An 18,938-nucleotide genomic window follows, 5' to 3' on the forward strand; every position below is an offset into this window, starting at 1 on the left:
CAGGGTGGGGCATTGCTGACTAGGCCAGCATTTATTGCCCATCCCTTGAGATGGTGATAGTGAACTGCCTTCTTGAACCTCTGCGGTCCAAACAGTGTTGTTAGGGAGCAAGTTCCAGGATTTTGACCCAGCAACAGTGAAGGAATGTCGATATATTTCCAGGTATTCAGTCAGAAAAATATTAAATCACCAGTACTGTCTGCATTTATCCCTTAGCCAATTTTGCATCCATGCTGCTACTCTCTTTTTTAATTCCATTGGCTTTCTTTTTACTAACACAGTTATTGTGTGTGCAACTTCTTCAAAAGCCTGTTGAAAGTCCATGTACGTAATGTTAACAACATCACTATCATCAACCTTTTCTGTTACTTCATCAAAGCATTGAATTTAGTTGGGCAAACCTAATTTGCCTATAACAAATCCATGTTGACTTCGGTGTATTAACCCATACTTTTCCAAATGCAAATAAATGTTGTCTCAGATTATTGTATTTTTAAGTTTCCTATGACCGATGTTAAGCTGGCTATGGCCTGCAGTTGTCTAACTGATCCCTCTTCCAGTTTGTAAGAATAACAATCCTCCAGTCCTCTGCCATCACCTCCAAACAAAAGGAGGTAATGGAAGCCTGTGTCCAGATTCTGCACATTCTCACCCTTACTTTCTCAGTGAACTAGGATGCATCCCATCTAGACTGGGCGACTTTTCCATTTTGAAGGCTGCCAGCCTTTTAATTACTTCCTCTTTATCTACTGTGGTGAACCATAGATGGTTACCACTATGGGTACTGAACCACAGATGGTTATCACTATGGGTACTTGTACATATGTTACTCTTGTTACTGTTGGGGTTAGGGTTGGGGTGTTCTACCTGTTGGTATTGTTCTGTGGTACACTCCGGTTGGCTCCGCCTTCCTATAGGGGTATAAAGGTCACTGCATTTCCTAGTGACCCTTTAGTCTAGGATTGTATTGTTAAGCAGTATGCTCTATTCTTGTTGCTAATAAAAGCCTTTATTTCCCGAGTACGATCGAGCATCTCGAGTGAATTAATCGCGCATCATCTACTTTTATCCTCTTCAGTATTGCTGCTGCTTCCTTCTATACTGCTACATTGGCCATATCCTTTTCAGAGAGAATATGGCCTAGGTAGCAATATAGAAGGAAGCAGTAACTTTAGTGAGGTCAGATGCAAAGTACACTTTTAGTACCTCAGCCATTGCCTCTGTCTCCATAGGATATTTCCTTTTTGAATTCTAATTAACCCCTATCATTCTTTTACTGACCTTTTTACTGTTTTATGGTAAATTGTAATAATAGATTATTAATGTACTCCCTTCTCCTGATTTAGAATTATTCTGTACATGATCTGCTAGTTCTATGCACCAAACGCATTAAAGTTTTATCTTAATATTGTTTGAGCCAACTGTTCTGTGCTTTCATTGATGCAAGGCAGAATGTCTAAGAGTTTGTTACCCAGTTTTCAATTGTCTTCATTGAATTTCTTTTCAGCATGTAATTGTACATACATGTATATATACACACACAAATACAGACATATGAATAGATATGAAACACACAATACATATATATATATTCTATATACTTATATAAATATATAGTTAGGGGAGGTGATAGCCTAGTGGCATTATCGCTAGACTCTTAATCCAAAAACTCAGCAAATGTTCTGGGGACCTGGGTTCAAATCCTTTCACAGCAGCTGGTGGAATTTGAATTCAATAAAAAAATCTGGAATTAAGAATCTATTGATGACCATGAAATCATTGCCGATTGTCGGGAAAACCCCATCTGGTTCACTAATGTCCTTTTAGCGAAGAAAATCTGTCGTCCTTACCTGGTCTGGCCTACATGTGACTCCAGAGCCACAGCAATGTGGTTGACTCTCAACTGCCCTCTGAGCAAGGGCAACTAGGGATGGGCAATAAATGCTGGCCAGCCAGCAAAGACCATGTCCCACGAATGAATAAAAAATACATACGAATGTATATAAATACAGGATATATCCAGATCAGAGAGGTTATCTTAGGGAGAGAAAAGAGAGTCCTGTGATGTTGGAAAATATGCCCGAGGCAGCTGAAGAGGTTTAGAAAACAAAGTTTTTAAAGATATGCTCAGTCATATAATTTTCATTTCATTGGTTCCCGGGAAAGTCAAACTAATTAGGATTTCAGGTGTGGGAACACATGCAATGAGCACACATTATATGAAATATAATTATATAGGGAGATAGACAGTGGATTGCCCAGGCTATTGTAATATAATATAAAGGGGCGGCATGGTGGCACAGTGGTTAGCGCTGCTGCCTCACAGCGCCAGGGACACAGTTTCAATTCCTGCCTCAGGTTACTGTCGGTATGGAGTTTACACTTTCTCCCCATGTCTGTGTGGGTTTCCTCCAGGTGCTCCAATTTCCTCCCACAATCCCACAAAGATGTGTGGGTTAGGTTGATTGGCCATGCTAAATTGACTCTAGTGTCAGGGGGATTAGCAAGGTAAATGTGTGGGGTTACAGGAATAGGGCCTGGTTGGTACAGACTCGATGGGTTGAATGGCCTCCTTTGGTATTGTACGGTTTCTATGATTCTATGAATAATTGAGTCCATAAAAATACACCTGGAATTTCCAATCTTTCAAAATGACTTCTGCATTGCAGCAAGAAATCAGATCCACACTTCCATTCCCTCATCAGATTCCTAACCCAGTTAAATCCCAAACACTACTTCAGTGTTTCCCTCCCTCCCTCCTTCTCTGGACAAAAAAAATCATTGTGAGGACCACAGGCAAAGGAAAGATGAGTTGAGATTCTGTTATCTTTTTAACTGTAAAAGTGCAGTTAGAGCAGTTGGGGCAGTGGTGTGCTCCTCTTGCCAGATGTAGGAAATCAGGGAGCATTGCTGTCTCCCTGACAACTTTGTCTGCAAGAAGTGTGTCCAGCTGCAGCTCCTCACATTGTTTGGTTGGAGTGGCAACTGGACGCACTGCGGTGCATACAAAGGGCTGAGAATGATATAGATACTAGTTACAGGAAGGTTGTCACACCACGAGTTCAGTCAGGTAGATGGGTGACTACCAGGAGAGGCAGGCAGGTAGTGCAGGAATCTAGTGGCTAATCCCCTTTCAAACAGGTATACCATTTTGGATACTGTTGAGGGGGCTAGCCTCTCGGGAAAATACCAGCAGCAGCCAGGCCTATGGCACCACACCTGGTTCTGTTGTAGACCAGGGTTGGGCATGGAACAAGCTAGCAGCAGTAATAGGGGACTCACGAGTTAGAAGTACAGATAGGTGTTTCTGTGCCGTGATCGAGACTCCAGGATGTGTTGCCTCCCTGGTGTCAGGGTCAAGGACGTCTGTGAGTGGTTGCAGGAGGGTGAGCAGCCAGAGGTCGTTATACACATTGGCACCAACAACATAGGTAGGAAAAGGGATGAGGTCCTGAAGTGTGAATATAGAGAGTTAGGCAGAAGGCAAAAGTGCAGGACCTCAAGGGTAGTAATTTCTGGACTACTGCTGGTGTCACATGTTAGCGAGAGTAGGAATAGGAAGATTGGGCAGATGAATGCGTGACTTGAGAGCTGGTGCAGGGGGCAGGGATTTAGATTTGTGGATTATTGGGATCTCTTCTGGGGCAGGGGTGACCTGCTCAAGAGGGACGGGTTACACCTGAACTGGAGGGGGATTAATATCCTGGTAGGGAGATTTGTTGGAGCGACTCGGGGAGGGTTTAAACTAGTTGGCAGGGTGGTGGGACACAAAGCAGTCGGGAGACAGAAGAGAAGATTGAGGACAGCACAGAAGTTAAAGAGAGCACATTAAATAGTAAAGGCAGTATCAGAAATCCTAATACTACACAGATCAGGCAAGAGCAGGGCAGAGAGCAAGGAAAGTCTAGATTAAACTGCATTTATTTCAATGCAAGAGGCCTAACAGGCAAGGCAGATGAAGTGGAGATGCCAGCGATGGACTGGGGTAAGCACAGTAAGAAGTAACACCACGTTAAAGTCCAACAGGTTTATTTGATAGCACAAGCTTCCGGAGTACTGCCCCTTCATCAAATGAGTGGGAGTTGTGTTCACAAGCAGGGCATATATCGACACAAACTCAATTTACAAGATAATGGTTGGAATGCGAGTCTTTACAGGTAATCAAGTCTAAAGGTGCAGACAATGTGAGTGGAGAGAGGGTTAAGCACAGGTTAAAGAGATGTGTATTGTCTCCAGCCAGGACAGTAAGTGAGATTTTGCAAGCCCAGGCAAGTCGTGGGGGTTGCAGATAATGTGACATGAACCCAAGATCTCAGTTGAGGCCGTCCTCATGTGTGCGGAACTTGGCTATCAGTCTCTGCTCAGTGATTCTGCGTTGTCGTATATCGTGAAGGCCGCCTTGGAGAACGCTTACCCGAAGATCAGAGAAGATTGGATTTTATCCTGGTGTTGTGAGACTTCTTACAAGGCAGATGAACTCAGGGCATGGCTGAGTACATGGAACTGGGATATTATAGCTATTACTGAAACATGGCTAAGGGAGGGACAGGACTGGCAGCTCAATGTTCCAGGATACGAATGCTATAGGAAGGATAGAACAGGAGGTAAGAGAGGAGGGGAAGTTGTGTTTTCGATTAGGGAGAACATCACAGCAGTACTGAGAGGGGATATATCCGAGGGTTCACCCACTGAGTCTATACGGGTAGAACTGAGAAATAAGAAGGAGGAAATCACTTTGATAGGATTGTACTATAGGCCCCCATATAGTCAGTGGGAAAATGAGGAGCAAATATGTAAGGAGATTACAGATAGCTCCAAGAAAAATAGGGTGGTAATAGTCGGAGATTTTAACTTTCTCAACATTGACTGGGACAGCCATAGTATTAAGGGCTTGGATGGAGAGAAATTTGTTGAGTATATTCAAGAGGAATTCCTCATTCAGTATGTGGATGGCCTGACTAGAGAGGGAGTAAAACTTGACCTCTTGAGAAATAAGGAAGGGCAGGTGACAGAGGTGTTAGTGAGTGATCACTCTGGAACCAGTGACCATAATTCCATTACTTTTAAGATAGCTATGGAGAATGATAGGAATGGCCCAAAAGTTAAAATTCTAAATTGGGGCAAGGCCAATTTTGATGGTATTAGACAGGAACTTTCAAAAGTTGATTGGGGGAATCTGTTGGCAGGCAAAGGGACGGCTGGTAAGTGGGAGGCTTTCAAAAGTGTGTTAACCAGGGTTCAAGGTAAGCACATTCCTTTTAGAGTGAAGGGCAAGGCTAGTAGAAGTAGGGAACCCTGGATGACTCAGGATATTGAGGCCCTGGTCAAGAAGAAGAAGGAGGCATATGACATGCATAGGCAGCTGGGATCAAGTGGATCCCTTGAAGATTATAGAGGGTGTCAGAGTAGAGTTAAGAAAGAAATCAGGAGGGCAAAAAGGGGACACGAGATTGCTTTGGCAGATAAGGCAAAAGAGAATCCAAATATAAGGCCAAAAGAGTAACTGGGGAGAGAATAGGGCCTCTTAAGGATCAACAAGGTCATCTATATGCGGAGCACAAGAGATGGGTGAGATCTTAAATGAATACTTCTCATCAGTATTTACTGTTAAAAAAGACATGGATGTTAGGGAACTTGGGGAAATAAATAGTGATGTTTTGAGGAGTGTACATATTACAGAGAAGGGGGTGCTGGAAGTCTTAAAGTGCATCAAAGTATATAAATCCCTGGGACCTGATGAAGTGTATCCCAGGACATTTTGGGAGGCTACGGAGGAAATTGCGGGTCCCCTAGAAGAGATATTTGAATCATCGACAGCCGCAGGTGAGGTGCTGAAGATTGGAGGATGGCAAATGTTGTGCCTTTGTTTAAGAAGGGCTTCAAGGAAACGCTTGGGAACTACAGGCTAGTGAGCCTAACGTCTGTAGTGGGTAAATTGTTAGAAGGTATTCTGAGAGACAGGATCTACAGGCATTTAGAGAGGCAAGGACTGATTAGAGACAGTCAGCATGGCTTTGTGAGTGGGAAATCATGTCATGAATTTGATTGAGTATTTTGAAGGGGAAATCAAGAGGGTAGAAGAGGGCAGGCAGTGCAGTCGACGTTGTCTACATGGACTTTAGCAAAGCTTTGTCAAGGTACCACATGGTAAGTTGTTGCATAAGGTTACATCTCATGAGATTCAGGGTGAGGTAGCCAATTGGATACAAAATTGGCTTGATGACAGAAGACAGAATATAGCTGTAGAGGGCTGTTTTTCAAACTGGAGGCCTGTGATCTGTGGTGTGCTCGTGATCCGTAGTCCTTTCGGTATCTGTGGTGTGCCTCAGGGATTGGTGCTTGGTCCACTGTTCTTTATTTATATTAATGATTTGGATGAGAATTTAGGAGGCATGGTTAGTAAGTTTGCAGATGACTTCAAGATTGGTGGCATAGTGGACAGTGAAGAAGGTTATCTAGGATTGCAGCGAGATCTTGATCAATTGGGCCAGTGGGCTGATGAATGGCAGATGGAGTTTAATTTAGATAAATGCGAGGTGATGCATTTTGGTAGATCGAACCAGGGCAGGACTTACTCAGTTAATGGTAGGATTTTGGGGAGAGTTATAGAACTAAAAGATCTTGGAGTACAGGTTCATAGCTCCTTGAAAGTGGAGTCACAGATGGACAGGATGGTGAAGAAGGCATTTGGCGTGATTGGTTTAATTGTTCAGAACATTGAATACCGGAGTTGGAACATCTGTTGAAATTATACAAGACATTGGTAAGGCCACACTTGGAATACTGTGTACAGTTCTGGTCATCCTATTATAGAAAGGATATTATTAAACTTGAAAGAGTGCAGAAAAGATTTACTAGGATGCTACCGGAACTTGATGGTTTGAGTGAAAAGGAGAGGCTGGATAGACTGGGACGTTTTTCCCTGGAGCGTAGGGGGCTTAGAGGCGATCTTATAGAGGGTTATAAGATAATGAGAGGCATAGATAAGGTAGATAGATAGTCAACATCTTTTCCCAAAGATAGGGGAATCTAAGACTAGTGGACATAGGTTTAAGGTGAGAGGGGAGAGATACAAAAGGGTCCAGAGGGGAAATTTTTTCACTCAGAGGGTAGTAAATGTCTGGAACGAGCTGCCAGAGGTAGTAGTAGAGGCGGGTACAATTCTGTATTTTAAAGAGCATTTAGACAATTACATGGGTAAGATTGGTATAGAGGGATATGGACCAAACGTGGGCAATTGCGTCCAGAGTAATGGTAAAAACTGGGCAGCATGGACAAGTTGGGCCAAAGGGCCTGTTTCCATACTGTAAACCTCTATGACTATATAATGCTTCCCTTACTCACGTCGGGTTGATAAGTAAGTATACAAGTTTCTACACCCAGCAAAAAAATTCCCTTTCTGCAAATTTTTGCTCGACAGTTGGTGGCTTGGGTTAATAGAAAAATCAATAATTCTGATGGTTTGCTTTGATGGTTTTACACAAAAATAAACAGAGTCTCAGCTACCTGCAAAGTATTCAACCATGACTTCTCTAGTACTTATCACTGTCAGTCCTTTTCCTTCACTGAACTTACAAACAGCATGTGTGTGATAAGAATCCAGTAAGAAGTCTCACAACACCAGGTTAAAGTCCAACAGGTTTATTTGGTAGCAAATACCATAAGCTTTCGGAGCGCTGTTCCTTCGTCAGATGGAGTGGAAATGTGCTCTCAAACAGCAGAGAGCACATTTCTACTCCATCTGATGAAGGAGCAGTGCTCCGAAAGCTTATGGTATTTGCTACCAAATAAACCTGTTGGAGTTTAACCTGGTGTTGTGAGACTTCTTACTGTGTTCACCCCAGTCCAATGCCGGCATCTCCACATCGTGATAAGAATCACCAGGCTTATTGTAGATTGTAAAATAAAGCATGTTAATTATGCACCACCACCACCCACCCACCCCCACCCCCACCCCCAACCACCCACCACCCACTGCAAAGTATAAACATTCACTTCACTGAGCAGGATGGCAATCCTAGTTGAAGGTTCACAGAATGTTTTGTAAAGACTGACCCAAGAAAATGTAATCTGCTCCTTGGTGGATCTTCAGTAATTCAGCTAACAAGAGTTATTTGTTGTTCAGTCCAAATAAGCACTGGTGAAGGACAGGCAAACCTCCAGGTACAACATTACTGGAGAGATCACTTATTTATTATTATGTATCTTTAAAACTTCACATTATAAATCTTATTTCTGTCACAATGTCCTCTACTTACTGAAGACACAAAATGGTGCTGGAGAAGATTTTCAAAATATACTTTTAGCAATGCAATGGGAATCAATTTTCTTGATCATCAACATTTTTTTTATTCATCCATGGGACATCATCATTGGTTGGACCAGCATTTGTTGCCCTTGAACTGAGTGGATTGCTAAGCCATTTCAGAAGGCAGCTAAGAGTCAACGACATTGCTGTGGCTCTGGAATCTCTTGTAGGCCAGACCGGTAAGTACGGCCTATTTCCTTCCCTAAAGGATATTAGTGAACAAGATGGGTTTTTACGACAATGGTTTCATAGTCAGCAGTAGATTCTTAATTCTAGACATTTTTTATTGAGTTCAAATTCCACCAGCTGTCATGGTGGGATTCGAACCCAGGTCCCCAGAATATTAGCTGAGTTTCTGAATTAATAGTCTAGAGATAATACCACCAGGCCATTGCCTCCTCTTACAACTTTATTGAGAAAGTGGTGCTGACTAAGGATGGTCGATTACCAGTTTTCTCATTTCCTTGATGACTTTGATTTCATTTCTGCTTTTCATGGTATGTCAGTTACCTATTCAATTGGGATCTGTTGCTGTTTCATCTTGAAAATAAAATCTGAGTCGCAAAAGGTCTCAAACATTTTCCCCATGATAAGCCTGACTCATGTATGTGATGTGGAGATGCCGGCGTTGGACTGGGGTAAACACAGTAAGAAGAATGTATGTGTGACAGCATGAAAGATCCATATCAATGTGTACAACAATCAAATATTCTAGGAATCTTTCATTTATAAGGATATATCAATTACCATTATTGGCTGGTCAATAACAGGAATAGTGAAATTAGCCTGGTGGCACAGTGGTTAGCACTGCTGCTTCACAGTGGCAGGGACCTGGGTTCAATTCCTGGCTTGGGTCAATGTCTGTGCGGAGTCTGCACGTTCTCCTTGTATTTGCATGGGTTTCCTCTGGGTGCTCCGCTTTCCTCCCACAGTCTGAAAGACATGCTGATTAGGTGGATTGAGCGTACTAAATTCCCCATCAGTGTACCTGAACAGATGCTGGAGTGTGGCAACTGTGGGATTTTCACAGCATTGTTAATGTAAGCCTACTTGTGACACTAATAAATTAACTTTAAATCATATTTCACATTTTTATAAATAATAATTCTAAAATTATGCCAAAGTAATAGGAAATCCGCTTCAACTTCAATATGACAGAGAAAAATAACACCTTTTCAAATATTAAATGCTATTTGAAATTGCTGCTTTCACCCCTGACAGAAATGTATTTATCTACTAAAGGAAATGGAAATTGCCTTTTATACTGGGAGCTCTGCGGAGTCCAACAAGTCTCCTCTTACATATAATTGTAAACTGCGATTACAAGTGACTTAAGTTGTTAGGTAGGCAGTAATAAAATGTTAATAAACATCACTGTGTTTACAAGCAAGATGCACATGAACGTTCGGTGATAGTGCTAATCCTCCCCTGAACAACTGATCCTGAATTATCCACCGCATCATCCAGCGAGACAGTGGAGTCTGCGCCAGGTTAAAGCGTGGCGAGAATAGGAGGACTATTAAAACAACGCTCGATGGATGAAACGTCCCCTCTAAAGTGTTTTGATTTTGATTTAAATAGTTGGCCCCTTGATTGCTTTTATAGCAAACAAAAATACTCGATGAAATGCGCTGGTGTAGCAGCTTCTTAAAGGCGCAGGCAGAATTGTGCAAATCTCCTTCTTGTACTTGTTAATGGGTCATTTTTAGGATGGATTATAAAGCTGACTCCAGTCACGGGCTAAACTGGATCTTCTTGCTTCCTCTGCAGTTTGTGGGAGATACTTGTGAGCTATTCTCTTACCCCCAAGTGATATCATTCATTTCGCAGTTAGGAGACGCACTTTAAAAAAAATAGTGGAGGTTTGGTTAGCTGGTCGTTTTGACTCTTATGTAATTATCCAAATGATCGCCCTCGACAAAAAAAAATACACAGAAATGAACAAATACACCCCGGGCAGCAGATCCAGGCTAACGTTAGAAAAGCCGAGGGGCTATCCACTTGAACTTGAGTCTTGCGTTTGCCAGCAAAAAAAGCTTGTGTTTTTCTTTTAACTATAGCAGATTAACCTGGAGTTAAAAATATTAAATGACAATTTATTGATTAAAGGGCAGGTTCTGTTCAATATAAAACTGCACCTTTCGGAAGGGCAAAGTCCAGGCATTTCCTATCAGTGTGTTGCAGTGTAGACATCTGTTCCCTGCATTATATTGTAAAAACCTCTTACCAGTTTGCGGAGGATCGCTTGACTTTCCTGGTCAGTGCAATATTCGGCAAAAATGCTGCTGTGGATGAAGATGGATGTGTTGACAAGAATCCAGCAGGCGATCCAGAAGAGGAAACAGAGCAGGGCAGATTTCCTGAGGGTCTTGGGTCTAATGTGCCGGAAAGCAAGGGGGCTCCAAGTGACTGGCATCGCTTGGCTGAAGTTGTCAGCCCTCCGCAGCCCGAGTGAAGCGAACGGCCGGGGGTGGAGAGGCTCAAATGTCTGAGCCAGCCCGCCGATGGAGCCGGGATCATCTCCCTGGCAGCCTGCTCAGCCCCCACCAAGGCATGCCCCCGACCCCAGGTCTGCTCTGCCATGCACCAAAATGAAGGAAGAAGAAAGGAGAGCGGCCCGAGAGCTCCCCATGGTCTGTGAGCTGGTGTCTGGCTGACAGCCTGCTCTGCCTCCCGGCCAGCACACACACTACACTCACTCACATTCCAGGATGCAGACACAGGAAATCCCAAGCCCGTCTCACGTTTATCCCCAAGTGTTTCATTTTCTGGAGGTTCCCAGTTTAAGAACGTACATGAGTGTCATAAACAGGCAGCGTTAGGGCCAGGTTTGATTCTAATCATTCCTGTGGAATCATCCCCTGAACTTCATACTTTTATATTCAACTGAAGTAGGAGGGAGAGAAAAAAAGCAGAGAAACTCGATTAAAGATCTTTGCAATGACACAGAGGATAACATGTCAATATCATGATTGGGAAATGTCAAGGTGTGTGCAGACTTTAACATCACCATTTAGTAATGGACAATAACATCTATATCTCAGGATATCAAATTAACATGGCATAATCTGGTACTCTATGATTTTTTTCACAGCTGATGTGAGCACAGACCATCATTCTGTAAATGGGAAGATGAACTGTACAGAATCTTGTACAAAAATCTTCCTTTGCTTGTGATCCAGTCCAATTTCAGCCCATTGGTCTCTGCCCTCTGACACTCCTACAGCCAAGCCTAGTCAAAATGTACAAATATTGTCTTTTCATCTGTTTTTCCCTGGTGCGTCCCTGTATCCTCGCCATTACCTAATCTCTTTCCTGATTCTCTGGTCCTCTCTTTAAAGCGTCTCCGGTTTCCCCTTTGTCTGCTCTGAAAATGAGCCCTGTGATGCACCATCAATCGAGCAAAGACTAGTTTGTATGCAAGAACAAATAGGCTTTTATTAGCAAAAGACTTGGAGCACACCCATGCCGATGAACTGGTCCAGACTGAGGCAGGGGGGTGGGGAGCAGTTGCCTTTATACCTGGACCGGCAGGGGGGGGGGGGGAGAGAGGAGTCTCGGGTAGGGCCAGCAGGGATGTGTCCAGGCATGTCACATATACAGGTAATAAGCTAACAGTGGTTTACCACACCCTGCCAATTTACATTGACTTTACCTTTGTAAGCAGGATTGAGAATCCTGTATGATATCTTGTCTACTTGGAGCCAGGGTAAAGGACACCTCTGTTGTTTGCTGTATGTCTGCTCAGCAGGTCTCACAAGTCCATAACTTCCAGGTTCCCCATTGTTGCATTTGGAGGGTGGGAGGGTACCCCAATGATGCATTGGGGAATCCTTCCATCAAGTTCCCACCTATGGATTTACCTGGCAATTGTCCAGAAGTGCTAACTTCCTCTATGCAATTGCGCTGGGTTTGGAATCATCCCTCAGAAATAATGCAAATCATTAACTGGTTTTGCCAGTCTTATCCTGGTAGTTACTTTAAAAGAGTTAGAAGAAGCAAAATCCCTTCTAACTCCAGAATAACTTTGTAAAAACCCAGACCCAGCCTCGCAGGGGACCCACCAGCCCCCCTCCCGGTCCAAACCCCCTCCTGCCCTGACCGCCCCCTCCCACCCCCCTGACTCTGACTCTCTCTCCAGCTCTGGTCCGGTCTGACCCCGACTCCCGATCCAACACCTCCTTCACACTCCAAACCCCCCTCCAGCTAAAATCCCTCTCCCTCTCTGGTTACAGTCCGGTCTGACCCCCCTCACCCCACTGTGGCTCTGGTCTGACACCCCCTCCAGCTCTGACGCCCCTCTCTGCTCCAAGTAAGTTTGTTGAGAGTGGCAATTCAACAGAGATTGCCACTCTGCAGAAGTTATGGGCCTAAGTGTTTATTGATAACCCATAACTATGCACATAGATGTAGGGTCTAGCCCGAGCTATGAGCGAACTCCATGCTTGTTTCTACTGATCTCTGTCCAGTCTCAATTGATTCTAGCCTCAGGTTTCTTTACAGAGCACCGTGGGTGGTACTATTTCCCAGTCCCATATTAACCATTGTTATGTCAGAAATCCTTACACTACAATCTGCATATGAACATTGATACAAACGTATGAATTAGGAGCATGAGTAGGCCATTTGGCCCCTTGAGTCTGCTCCACCACTCAATGCTACCATGGCAAACTGATTGTTGTTTCACCTCCAAATTCCACCGACCCTCAATAACCCTTGACTCCTTTGTTAGTCAGGAATTTATCTACTTTTGCCTTAATTTGGAAAGGATATTGGAGAGGGTGGGAGGGGATTCAATTATCGTGATTCACGTTGGGAGCAAAATCATCGGGAAGAGTGTGCAAGAGGCTGTGTTTGGAGAGTACTAGGTACTAAGAGCTAAATGATAGAGCAAGACCTCAAAGATTATAATCTCAAGATTATTGCCTGAATCATGTGCGGGGATGTAGGGATAAACAGGTGAACATGTGACTGAAGGAATGGTGTGGGAAGAGGGGTTCTATTTTTTGGGAGTCTAGCTCCAGTATTGGCACAGGAAGAACTGTTCCATTGGAATGGGGCCCACCTGAATCAGGTTGGGACCAGGGAAAGGATAAATTGGGGATGCTAAATTAGTAAGTGTTGGTGGGGGCGCAGGGGAAGGGCTCAGGTGTAAAAAGCTGGAATAAATGATAGTTTGAAAATTACCTCAAAGAACAAGAGGAGCATAACAGCCAGACATTGTGCTTTAGCTATAACAAGGCAAGAGAAAACTAAGGGTGCAATCTTCCCAAATTTGCACAGAGTGTTGGAGCAGGCACCTTTTCTCTGCTGATTTGACAGTACTGGATGCAATTTCAAACTGGTGGTGAGGATGATACAGCCAGCTGCAGCAGTGGGGCCTAAACTCGCTGGCAAAACCTTGATTCTGAGATCGTGTTTAAAGGGTGCCCCCAATCTTGAAGTTAAATGTACTCACGAATATCGGGACCTCTCCCCCACAAAGATCAGGACCCCCTCCCAAGCAAAGGAGCATTTCCCTCATCACTGTGCTAACATTGGGATCTACCGCCTCCCCCACCCACAGCACACTCACAGGCATTGGGGCTCTCCCCTCCCCCTGCCCTCACAGGCATTGCGGCTCTCTCCTCCCTCCACCCTCACAAGCATTGGGGCTCTCCCCTCCCCCAACCCTCACAGGCATTGGGGCTCTCCCCTCCCCCAACCCTCACAAGCATTGGGGCTCTCCCCTCCCCCTACCCTCACAGGCATTGCGGCTCTCTCCTCCCTCCACCCTCACACGCATTGGGGCTCTCCCCTCCCCCAACCCTCACATGCATTGGGGCTCTCCCCTCCCCCTACCCTCACAGGCATTGGGCTCTCCCCTCCCTCAACACTCACAGGCATTGGGGCACTCCCCTCCCTCCACCCTCACAGGCATTGGGGCTCTCCCCTCCCCCAACACTCACAGGCATTGGGCTCTCTCCTCCCACAACATATAAGGGCAATTACCCCCCTGCAATGGAGGAGGATAACCCCCCCCCCCACCACCAACAGAGGCCCCTGCCAAAGTCCCCTTGGCACTGCCCACCTAATGTGCCACCATGGCACTGCACACTTTATGTTCCCCTTGGCACTCCCCTCAAGTTGACTGTGGTGGAGAAGGGACTGTTGTCCACCCCTTTGAGAGAGATGAGATGGTTTTTGTCGAGATGCATCCTGAGTAGTTCTGTGGCACAGGACTCTGTTTTCTATGGGCTGTGCCCAGGGAGACACACTGAGACAAACATCAGGAGCTGCTGGACGATCATCAACTCAGCGAAAGACATTATTTGGTCTGCCCGAAACTTGTTGGTCTTCCAGTACAAGGAGTTGTCCCTGACCAAGTGTTACAGGCTCGCACATTCCAAAGCCCAGGGCTACGTGCTGAGGGATGAACTAAAGCTTGGGGTAGCTGCCACAGAGGCACAATGGGGAAAGGTCACTGCCTAAGACCTTTCAGCCAAAGTGCACCTAGGGGAGGGGAATTGTATAGACTCACTCAGGTGAAAATTACATGTATCACAATTGTATTCAAACACCTCAGAGTGCAACATGACTGAGGTAGACAACTTATATACCATTGCACTTTCTGTAATGACTATTTTGAAATGACCTTCTGATTGTATTGAAATACCTCAGAATGCAACATGATTTACATAGGAAACCTAATATTATTGCACTTTCTGTATTGGCCTTTTTGAAATATTCTTTCAGGTATTTCACGGATAAAGTATATTTTTGCAAAAAAGTAATGTGCTAAAGAATAAATTTATGCCCCTAAGGGGCAACAGCTCGACATGTTAAAAAAATCTGCCATGGTTGTTGAAGGAGTTATTAGGTAACATAAAGCTATAAGAAAACACATGCAAAACTGCAAAATATAGTAGAGATCCTGATAAAAGGGTTAGTTATAAAAAGCAACCAAAGATGACAGAGCAGATGGTAAGAGCTACCTGGTGAGAGTAAGAAAATAAACCCCCAAGCAATATCAAAATTAACACAATTCTTTGAACTATTATATTCAGAAGAAATGTTAGGAGTAGTGTGGGCCCCTTAAAATCCAACAACAACGATATTTTCAATGAAAATAAGGCAATGTTGGACATGTTGAATGATTACTTTGTATCATTTACAGTAAAAGGAGAGGTTAGCATGCCAGACATTTCAAGGAAACTAATTGAATAAAGGACAGGAACTCTCCAAAGTTAACATAAGCAAATTAACATTAATAAAGAAAATAATGGCACTACAGATGGACAAACCTCAGGACCAAGTGGTTTCCATTGCAGAGCTTTAATCAAAGTAGGTGAGATATTGCAGATGCCTTAAATTTAATCTCCCAAAACTCTCTTGATTTGGAAGCTGTTCCTTCAGACTGGAAAATTGCACATGTCACTCCTCTGTTTAAAAAAGGAGAGACTATTCACCATCTTTATTAACAACTTAGGTGATGGGATAGAAAGCTACATATCCAAGTTTGTCAATGACACAAAGATAGGCAGCATTATAAACAGTGTAAATGAGAATATAAAATTATGAAGATATATAAATAGAGTGGAAGGGCAAAACTGGGGCAAATGGATTTCAATGTAGGCGAATGTGACACCACCAACTTTAGACCGAAAAGTTTGGAACAGAATACTTTCTAACTGGTGAAAAACTAGAGAGACTTTGGGGTCCATGTACATAGGCACAGAAAATAATCAAAAAAGCTAATGAACTGCTTATTTTTTCAGAGGATGTGGGCATCGCTGGCAGGGCAAATATTTGCTGCCCATCCTTATTTGCCCTTGAAGTGAGTGGCTTAATTCAAAGGGCAGTTAAGAGCCAACCACATTGATTTGTGTGGAGTCACATATGGTCAGGTAATGACAACAGATTTCCTTCTCTGAAGGGTATTTTTCTGAAGAAAAATCCACATGAGTTTTTCTGACAATCAGCAGTGGTTTCATAGTCGCTATTATTGAGACCAGCTTTTATTAATTGAATTTAAATTCCACCAGCCACCACAATGGGACTTGAACTCATGTTCCCGGCGGGTTAGCCTTGTTCTCTGGATTGCTCATCTAGTGACATTGCTGCTATGTATGTTGGGGCATAGCCCCTTTAAGGAAATGTGTCAGGTGATACAGGGTGTGGGGTGATCTGGCCGGGGATCACCCTGAGAGAGTAGTTGTCATTTGGACTGTGAAGTGAGTAAGATCGCAATAAAGATTTGTGTTCCCTGAAGCCTGTCTGTGGACTGAGTTCTTGGCCCATAAATTCTGATCACTGGTGGAAATGTATGCTCCACCAAAAATAGAAAGAAAATTGCATACTTACGTTTCCTGAGCAGTTCTGCCAAAACTACCTGTTGTGGGGTAAATCGAAATGACTGGTAGCTACTGTCTTAACTTTAGACAATACAAAACTCACAAGGCAGATATCTCTGTATAAAAACGTACCATTTATTTAAAGAAAACAAGCAACTTCAAGGAAATCATCAAAAGGGTTAAGTAGCTTTGAGATAGAGCGACAGAACCCCTCCAATGAATCTAACCTATACAACTAACAACAGATCAATTGTAGTTTTTCTTATCAATTATTCCCACCTTATATTAGCTTAAAATCAATTACATTTGGTATTCATATATCAATAATAATCCCTGACATTCAACTCAGCCAATTGCATTTAGCCATCCAGCATAATGATATCGCATTCATCCATTAAATCCAAACATTAACTCCTTCTTGGCTAAAGTCACTTCCCTGTTGCCTGGTTGCCTTAGACACTTACTACAGGGGTCAAAGTGGACATTCCCACTGGATCATTGCCAAACTGGATAGACATGTGGTCCCACATTCGGGAACGTTTCCATCCTAAGCCTAGACAATGAACACTCCTTTTCATAGATGTTGAGATATGTGTTCTCGCGTAAGAAACTTTCTGATATGAATTTTGCTAACTATAGGGTTCCCAGGCCTTTGGCTCTGAGCTATTCACCTTTACCATCATATCTTGCTGTAACCTGCTTTCGGCTGAAGAGAACAATGATTCATACAATACTTAAAATACATTAAATTATCAGCATATATGTTTGAAAATCATAATTACTTGTTTAATTCTCTTACTGCATTCACATATGTATAAACTATTCTCTCATTAGCTTATTAACATATTTTCAGAATCACTTAATTCTTTACTGTAATCCCTGTCAGTGTCTTAATGTCTACTGTCTAAAACCCTTATTAATTGGTTAGAAATCTCCCACTTCACTACTGATAGGTGCAGCAGCCTCAGACAGTCAGCGCAGCCATCTGACCAGGCACCAGCGCGTCGCAAGAGATTGCTAACCATACCCTTTATGACACTGCAAGCCTGGGGAAGCCATTGAGATCCAGGTTCCAAAAGGCAGTTTTGCAGTGAAAATGGGACTGTGCTCTTATAAAAGGTATGTATTTGTATCTGTATTTCATTTCTTTTGCTATTTCTTTTAAGTAGTTAATAGTACTGTCATTGGCTCACTCAAACTATAATTTTTAAATTTATTTTAATTATTGAACATGAGTATTATTTAATATATCTTAATATGCACAAATAAACAAATGTTTTGTTTCAAATCTGTGAAAGTACTATTTAGAGTCATAGAATCATAGGGGCGAATTTTCCTGTTCCACCTGCCGCGAGAATTGTAGTGGATGAGGGGCGGACAATGGAAAGTTCATCGACCTCAGACTGGATTTTCCAGTTTTGGGGCAAACGCGGCTGGAAAATCCCACCCATAGAATCTCTACAGTGCAGAAGGAGGCCATTCGGCCCATCAAGCTGCACCGACAACAATTCCACCCAAGCCCTATCCCCGAATTTACATTGCTAATCCCCCTGACACTAAGAGGCAATTTAGCATGGCCAATCAACCTAACATGCACATCTTTGGACTGTGGAAGGAAACCGGAACACCCAGAGGAAACCGACGCAGACACAGAGAGAACGTGCAAGCTCCACACAGACACCCAAGGCTGGAATTGAACCCGGTCCCCATGTGTGGCATGCTTATAAGTGATTGTGTGTTTTAATTTAGAGTACGGTCAGAATTTCTTGAACCATGATTTGGATACCTGCATGAGATTGATCAAAGGAGAATCCACGTTTTGGGCCATGGAAAATTTAGATGTGTTTAACATTAGTATTTTTCTGCTTTGCTTACTTTATTTATAATTCTCATATTTAACTGTTCTGTATGTTTCAATAAAGCATTTGTATAATTTCATATTTAAATGTTGTTTTCTTTCAATAAAGCTTTAGTAGAATTTTGTCGTTTAATGGAAATCATTTACTAACAAAAATGTTATAAACAAAACTTTGATATCATGTTAACTTTTAATTAAACACTTTACTTCAGCAGTTGCACTGACATGTTTAACTGCCTTGTCTTTTCAAGTTTCTTACAAAATATATATTTCTCTAACAACAATCAATAAAATATCTATACATTAACACAATAATTCTGTCGTCGCCAAACAAGGAGATGAGGGATGGATATGATGGGGGAAAGGGGGGGAAAGTGGAGAGGTAAAGGAGGGGTAGGGGGGGAAAGAATGGGAGAAAGAGGGAGGGGGAGGGGAGAAA

General features: G+C 43.1%; 1 protein-coding gene across 1 annotated transcript in view; it reads right to left on the reverse strand.

Annotated features, from left to right (window-relative positions):
• The window catches only part of dipk1c (divergent protein kinase domain 1C), a 50,336-nt gene extending 39,354 nt beyond the window's left edge, over positions 1-10,982 (reverse strand). Inside the window, exon 1 of the mRNA XM_078217136.1 lies at positions 10,536-10,982. Coding sequence (XP_078073262.1) covers positions 10,536-10,724 — 189 coding nt within the window. The 5' untranslated portion in view covers positions 10,725-10,982. The remainder of the gene's footprint in view (positions 1-10,535) is intronic.
• Positions 10,983-18,938: the final 7,956 nt, after the last annotated feature.

The sequence above is a fragment of the Mustelus asterias genome, chromosome 7 (assembly GCF_964213995.1).
Source record: "Mustelus asterias chromosome 7, sMusAst1.hap1.1, whole genome shotgun sequence".
Lineage (NCBI taxonomy): Eukaryota > Metazoa > Chordata > Chondrichthyes > Carcharhiniformes > Triakidae > Mustelus > Mustelus asterias.